This window comes from Chanodichthys erythropterus, chromosome 16 (assembly GCF_024489055.1).
Source record: "Chanodichthys erythropterus isolate Z2021 chromosome 16, ASM2448905v1, whole genome shotgun sequence".
Taxonomy (NCBI): Eukaryota; Metazoa; Chordata; class Actinopteri; order Cypriniformes; family Xenocyprididae; genus Chanodichthys; species Chanodichthys erythropterus.
Genome location: NC_090236.1, coordinates 23,718,316 through 23,726,436, shown reverse-complemented (window position 1 = coordinate 23,726,436; position 8,121 = coordinate 23,718,316). Strand labels below are relative to the sequence as shown.

The window sequence follows — 8,121 nt, the reverse complement described above, 5'->3', positions numbered from 1 at the left end:
GTTTCCAAACACTTTGTTGTTTTGATTGGTCGTTAAGGATGGGAAAGTGACCAAAAGGTATCTCCAGTACAGATTCAGCATTTTTGTTTTTATAGCTGTTAAATGTCAACTTCAGGTCAGTGTTTGTACGTTATAGACTCTTTCACCCTGGTGTGCCAGTCTCCCTCCTCACAGTTCCTCCTCATGATATCAGCCAATGACAAGCAAGTGCTCTCACTGTCTTGTACATGTTTAAGCCAAATGTACACTCCTCCTGACGGCTTTACAATTTGCATGTCGGCTTTTTAAACACAGCGCAGTGTAAATAAGAATGTTAGAAATAGAAACCGAAAGAAACAAACTGATGCCATCACCGCTCGAGCTTTTTATTTCGCAGAAATGTTCTTCATCGTAACCTTCGCTTTTCTTTTAGCTTTATCCTGGGCTCTTCCAAAGGGTAAGTCTTTTATCCTGTTACCATCCTCATCATTCCCAACCAAGAATAGATGTTCTGTTGCTCATGTTTTTCTCCATTATAATTATTTTTATTTTTTTGCTGCATTCATTACTGTGTTATTTTCAAGAAATAAAGCCTCATATGTGTTTTATTGTTAGATTTTATAATTCAGTTCGAGCGCAAAGTATTGATAAACGGGACGGTCGTGGAGAGGATCCTTCTCAGTCATCCGCATTTAAAGGGACAGTTCGACAAGCAACCTGTTGTCAGACCCATTCAAGATGAAGTCCTGAAAATGATGGTGGAGAATGATCATGCTACAGCAAGTAAATAATATTAATGCAGTGATTCATGTAGATTGTCAATGACCGATATTACTTTTAACGTCTAATACGAGACAGAACCGATTTTGAATTGTTTTGTTTCAGCGTTTTGACACAGTAGCTAAATAATCAGTAGACTAAATTGCATCAATAAAAAGCATAAAGTGCATTATGAATATAATAAAATTATTATGTATTATTATATAACTATATGTTACGTTGGCTTTAATGTGTTTTGTTTACTTTGAGTTGACCTTCCCAATTAAAGCTTTGTTTGCATAAATTGGCATACTCACGCTCCAATATAGTATAGTATATTATATCTCTATATGTCTAAAAATGTATTTTTCTTTTTTTTTTTGAGTTACTGTTAATGCTAAAGTGGGTAAATGATGTTGCGCGTCTGTTACTTGAAATGTTACAATATACAGTATTTGAGCTTAAATATGCAAATTTATGCAAACACTACATTAAAATGAGTACATGTATACTGAGTGGTGTAATTCTGTTGTTGGGTGTTATTATGTAGAGGCCCACCAAATGGTGTCATTTACTTTACGCCTATAAAAATATGTGAATTTCAGTGATAAATATTGGTCTGTCACTAATTGTTATGCAGCCATTCTGTGACAATAAAATTCACCTTTATTTTTCAGTTTTTGGCACATATATACGTTTGAGGGAATGCAAGATGAGAGGTTATCAGGTCCTGCAGCTGTCCGACCGGTTTCAGCTCAATGGGAGAGATTGTCTGACTTTAGATCCAGAAAGTGATTCATGGACGGTGTTGATGCCAGAAGCGCATGATCTAAAGCAGTCATGGACGCTTGAGGCCGAGCACACGAGTCTAGAGAAGGTCCACCTGAAAGAAGAATGTGAGGAATTCATGAAGCAGATGAATGACACCCAGGATCAAGAGGGTAAATACTTATTATGAATATTTGTTAGAATAATTTATTGATACAATTAGCCTTCATGAAAGTCATACTGATTAAAGTACCCCTGTTATGCTTTTTTGAATATTACCTTTCATGCAGTGTGTACATTCTAAAAAATGCTGGGTTAAAAACAACCCAAGTTGGGTTGACAATGGACAAACCCAGCAATTGGGTTGTTTTAACCCAGCAGTAGGGTTAAATGTTTGCCCAACCTGCTGGGTAGTTTTATTTAACTCAACTATTGTTTAAAAATTACTGTATTGCTTAATTAAAATTAACCAAAAGTATGTTTGAAATTAACATTTATTAATGTTCAATGAATAATTCTTAAACAATAAACATTTATTACATTGCTTATTAATACATTTATATTAATAAACTATTAAACTATATAATTTATATGAATAAAATATTAGCTTATTAAAGGTCCAGTTCTTCGTGATCCCATGTTTCAAACTTTAGTTAGTGTGTAATGTTGTTGTTAGAGTATAAATAAAATCTGTAAAATTTTAAAGCTCAAAGTTCAATGCCAAGCGAGATATTTTATTTAACAGAAATCGCCTACATCGAACCATATCGAACGGCCAGTTTGGACTACATCCCTCTACTTCCTTCTTTAATGACGTCACTAAAACAGTTTTTTGACTAACCTCCTCCGCCCACAGGAATACACAAGAGTTGCGTTTGTAGAGTGTGTTTGTCGCCATGTCGTCGAAACGCTGTTATTTTCATCCCACAGACCAATCACCGGGTCTGATTCCGGCTCAAATTGATAGGGTAGAATTAAAGACATGTTTACAATAACACTGAGCGCATGCATCTCCACGTTATGGTAAGAGGCGTGACTTTTCCGGGCACGGTGTGCTCAGAGCTGTCGAATCACAACACAGGAACCGCTGGCATTCTCGTTACGTATTTCTGAAGGAGGGACTTCATAGAACAAGGAAGTCATCAGCCCGTTTTTATGACAGTGGAAACAGCGGTATACAGATAAGTAAATTATGTGAAAAATACTGTGTTTTTTTACACGCGAAACATGAACACATGTTATATTGCACACTATAAACACAATCAAAGCTTCAAAAAAACATGAAAAACGGGACCTTTAATAAACATGCACCTTTTGTCTATTATTGTTGTCTCTAATTGCATTTGGTTTTTAATTTCCCAACTATTTTGGGTTCATTTTAAGCTAGCCATATAGCAATTTTTAAATAATAGTTGGTTTAAATAAAACTTCCCAGCAGGTTGGGCAAACATTTAACCCAACCGCTGGGTTAAAACAACCCAATCGCTGGGTTTGTCCATTTTCAACCCAACTTGGGTTGTTTTTAACCCAGCATTTTTTAGATTGTAATATAGCTGTTTGTGAATGTAAAATGTCTGCAAAGTTTTCAAGATCAAAGTGCACGACAAATAAAATTATTGTCTCCTAAAAGAAAGAATTGATTCTGAACTGCTGAAACGAGTCAGCAATTCCAGTCTCACTTCCTGTTACATACCTACATAACAACGCAACAAATTTGCATAATACCATACTTCAACCTGCTTTCAAACACTGTAGTTGTAGCAGAGACTGGAAGAGTTTGATTTGTTGTGTCGACTTGTCGAGAAGACTCTGATTTTAGCGCTGTGAATCCAGTTTGTATGCATTTCAGAAGGATGAGGACTCACACCATTGTACATATCATTGTGTATCAAGCACTGAGAAAGCCTCCGGAGCTGAAATTCAGATATGGTAATCGTTTCGTTTCCGGCACGCACTGTAAGCAGTAGACCAATCACAACAGACTGGGCTGTCTGACCAATCAGAGCAGAGTAGTCTTGTAAAGGAGAGGTTTAGAGAGACTCGATCTGAGAAAGAACCTTTTTCAGACTCTTTGAGAAATGAGGTGATGTGCAATGTATATTATGAGAAAATTAAAACTTTGAAATTTCTGTCATTAAGTACTCACCCTCATGTCATCTTCAGAACACAAATTAAGATATTTTGATGAAATCTGAGAGGTTTTTTATCCTCCATGGAAAGCAATGAAATTACCACATTCAAGGTAGTGAAAAGTAGAAACTTAAAATATTCAACATGACTACAGAGGTTCATCCTTAATATTATGAAGCGCCGAGAATAAAGACTTTATTCAACAAATTCTTCTCTCCCCTGTCATTCTCATTTACGTTGCAGCGCTTCCAGGTTCCCGCAAGCGTCGTGCTGCTCACATGACCAGAGTCGGCCAATCCTGAACCGGTGTTCAGACGTAAACATGGAAGCTCTGCGGCGTAAATAGCGCAGGGGAATAACAAGGGAGAGGCGAATTTGTTGAATAAAGTCATTATTTTTGTTTTGTTTTGTGCACAAAAAGTTTTCTCGTTGTCGGTGCCGATGGCCTCACGGGCAGCGTGCCGACATGTAGGGCCAATGCCATTCGGGCGACCCGAGTTTGAGTCCCGCCTCGTGGTCCATTCCCGATCCCGTCCCCCTTTCTCTCTCCCACTTTGCGTCCTGTCTAATCACTATCCAATCATAATAAAGGCAAAAATGGCAAAAATAAATCTTTAAAAAAAAAAAGTTTTCTCGTTGCTTCATAACATTAAGGTTGAACCACTGTAGTCATGTTGACTATTTTAACAATGTTTTTACTACTTTTCTGGACCTTGAATGGTAATTTCGTTGCTTTCAATGGAGGATAAAAAAATCCTCAGATTTCATCAAAATATCTTAATTTGTGTTCCAAAGATGAACGAAGATCTCACTGGTTTGGAGCGACATGAGGGGGAGTAATTAATGACAGAAATTTCATTTTTGGGTGAACTAACCCTTTAATATTGAAAATGATCCCATGATGGGAACCCCTAAAAGGTTCTATATATGGAGCACCTGACAGACCCCTTGAAAGAACCATTTTTTTTTCTTCTTTTTTTTTTACAGTATACTTTTGTGGGTATCTACCTTTTACATTTTATAAATATAATATAATATAGTTTTAGATGATAGGATTATTAACTAAGAATATGGAGTTTATTGAATGTTTTTCAGGGCATGGTGTGTTAAGAGTGATGGCTCCAGTACTGGCCACTTTTCTCTTCTTTGGATTTGTCTTTATAAGCCACCTTATCTTCAAACGACATGGTAAGCATACTGCTGGAATCATGTGCTGTGTCACATGTCTACTTCTGAATAAACACAACTGCAAACCAGTAAAATCACCATGATTTAAATGGATAAATAATAATGAAATGATCACAATGAACATGAAATAATATTTTGTTTGTTTGGTGTCAGTTCCATGTAACAAGGATTCATTCTCCTTTCTTTGCCTTGTTTTTTCCACTTTTGTTTGATGCAGGTCAACAGCCAGGAGGTGAGATGTTTCACATTGTTTACCAAATGCTTAATTGCTGCAATATAAAGGCTGACAGAAGATTAAATATTGACATTGTTATAGCTGTCCCTGTGGATTGGATGGCACTCGGTGAACTAATGTTCCCAGACACCCTAGTTAATAAGAAGTGAATTTCACTAAATACTAATAGTACAAATTTGCATGAACATGGTTTAGAAAATAGTGAATATTCATTTATTTAATTCAGAATGATTTATGGTTGTATATTTAGCTTAGCTTGTGAAACTTTTGTCAGATAACACAAATAAGTGCTTTATGCGATAACATCTAAATTAATGTTTTATTTGAGAAATCATTTAATATCAACCTACTCTGATAATTTTTTTTTTTTGTAATTCTTCTTGTAGGTCTCACAGAAGGTAGATAGAATCCCTAAGCAATAAACTGACTACACCTAAATAAACCAAAAATAGGGAAGTCTTTGAAGTCTAATATCTGAAAAGATATTGCGAACACACATACCTTAAAAGATCAACACAAACAGACTAGCCCAGGTGGATATGCAAGATACATACATACCAGACAGGTGCATCTACATGCTTTTATGCTGTTGTTTATCAGATGTGTAACTTCATGGCTTCCCTGTAGGTGTTTTAGGCTCAATAATCCACTATCCAGCCCATCATTTTGATGTGCCATTGGACGGACAGAGCCACGAGGACATCTCTCAAGTTCCAGTGCTGAAGGGACATTATTAGCAATCACCTAACCTGCCTGACCACATTACTGTAAAGAGAGTCAACTCTTTCTCCTGATTGCATTGATTTGAATGTTCAGTAATAAATTTGTTCCAATTTATATATCCAGTGTTTGAAAGGAAAGGTCTTTAATTAAAATGATCTTGAAAGCTTAGTTATTCAAATTATTTTGATGATATTGTATGCACATATTGTTACAAAATGTTCTTAACAACAATGCAACTAATTGATATGCTACCCTTTACTATATAACACAATCTGATTAAATGTCAGCTAGAGATATTAAATTTTTTTAACATTTGTTTAAAATTTTGTGCTTTTTTCATTTTCCCTCACTATGTAAAACAACCGATATCCGATAACCAATTTTTTTGTATCTGACATTAGCTGTAATTTTATTGTAAATTCATGCAAAAAGCAATGTGCTTTTTATTTTATGTAATAAAGATACAATAAGTTTAGTTCATGTAACTAAAATGTTTGTGTGTGTGTGTGTGTGTGTGTGTGTGTGTGTGTGTGTGTGTGTGTGTGTGTGTGTGTGTGTGTGTGTGTGTGTGTGTGTGTGTGTGTGTGTGTGTGTGTGTGTGCTTTTGTTTATATTACATTGTGGGGACCAAATGTCCCCATGATGTAATATAAACCTGAGTTCACCTACATCGTGGGGACCAGCCAGCGGTCCCCACAATGTAAATGGGTTTATAAATCATATAGAATGAGTTTTTGTGAAAAAGTAAAAGTTTGCACAGTTTCCTGTGAGGGTTAGGTTTAGGGGTAGGGGCAGGGTAGGGGGATAGAATGTACAGTTTGTTCAGTGTAAAATGCATTGAAGTCTATGGAAAGTCCCCACAATTCACAAAAACAAACATGTGTGTGTGTGTGTGTGTGTGTGTGTGTGTGTGTGTGTGTGTGTGTGTGTGTGTGTGTGTGTGTGTGTGTGTGTGTGTGTGTGTGTGTGTGTGTGTGTGTGTGTGTGTGTTTATATACATATATATACAGTACAGTCCAAAAGTTTGGAACCACTAAGATTTTTTATGTTTTTAAAAGAAGTTTCGTCTGCTCACCAAGGCTACATTTATTTAATTAAAAATACAGTAAAAACAGTAATATTGTGAAATATTATTACAATTTAAAATAACTTTTCTATTTGAATATATTTGACAAAGTAATTTATTCCTGTGATAGCAAAGCTGAAATTTCAGCATCATTACTCCAGTCTTCAGTGTCACATGATCCTTCAGAAATCATTCTAATATGCTGATCTGCTGCTCAAGAAACATTTAATGTGTACAATTGTACAAAATATGTGTGTACAATATTTTTTTTTCAGGATTATTTAATGAATAGAAAGTTCAAAAGAACAGTGTTTATCTGAAATCTAATCTTTTGTAACATTATAAATGTCTTTACTGCCACTTTTGATTGATTTAATGCATCCTTGCTGAATAAAAGTATTCATTTCTTTAATTTCTTTTCAAAAACATAAAAATAAAAATTCTTACTGACCCCAAACTTTTGAACCGTAGTGTATAATGCTACAGAAGCTTTGTATTTCAGATAAATGCTGTTCTTTTGAACTTTCTATTCATCAAGGAATCCTGAAAAAAAAAGTACACAACTGTTTTCAACATTGAAAATAATCATAAATGTTTATTGATTAGCAAATCAGCATATTAGAATGATTTCTGAAGGATCATGTGACACTGAAGACTGGAGTAACGATGCTGAAAATTCAGCTTTGCCATCACAGGAATAAATTACTTTGTCAAATATATTTAAATAGTACACAGTTATTTTAAATTGTAATAATATTTCACAATATTACTGTTTTTTACTGTATTTTTAATTAAATAAATGTAGCCTTGGTGAGCAGGCGAAACTTCTTTTAAAAACATTAAAAATCTTATATATATATATATATATATATATATATATATATATATATATATATATATATATATATATATATATATATATATATATATATAGGCTACTGTTGATTAATCATGATAGAACATGCAGAAGGACGAATGTGAACTGCATATGTTTAATGATTTGCAGGGGTCTTTAGTGCTTCTAGTTCATATAAGTGTCATAGTAAGCACTAAAGTATTAGTTACATTTACAGAATGTGCTGGTGAATTACACCTATCATTGGTCAAGAGAGAGACGGAATGTTGTCGTGTCAAATGGCCTCTTTTTTTTCTCACATTGCATCACAGCCTAGTGGTAGATTTTGTTTCTACCGGAAGGGTGTGCTGGTCGTAAAGTCCTTGGGTATTTTCTTACAGTTATCAAAATTAGTCATCTCTAGCTGTATAATTTTAA

General features: G+C 34.8%; 1 protein-coding gene across 1 annotated transcript; it reads left to right on the top strand.

The window, feature by feature from the left end:
- Positions 1 to 235: 235 nt before the first annotated feature.
- Positions 236 to 6,195, top strand: LOC137003584 (uncharacterized). The gene is made up of 6 exons (XM_067363789.1): positions 236 to 436; positions 595 to 762; positions 1,416 to 1,679; positions 4,732 to 4,824; positions 5,042 to 5,056; positions 5,687 to 6,195. The coding sequence occupies exons 1-6, from the start codon at positions 379 to 381 to the stop codon at positions 5,794 to 5,796; spliced, it is 708 nt and encodes a 235-aa protein (XP_067219890.1). The 5' UTR covers positions 236 to 378; the 3' UTR covers positions 5,797 to 6,195.
- Positions 6,196 to 8,121: the final 1,926 nt, after the last annotated feature.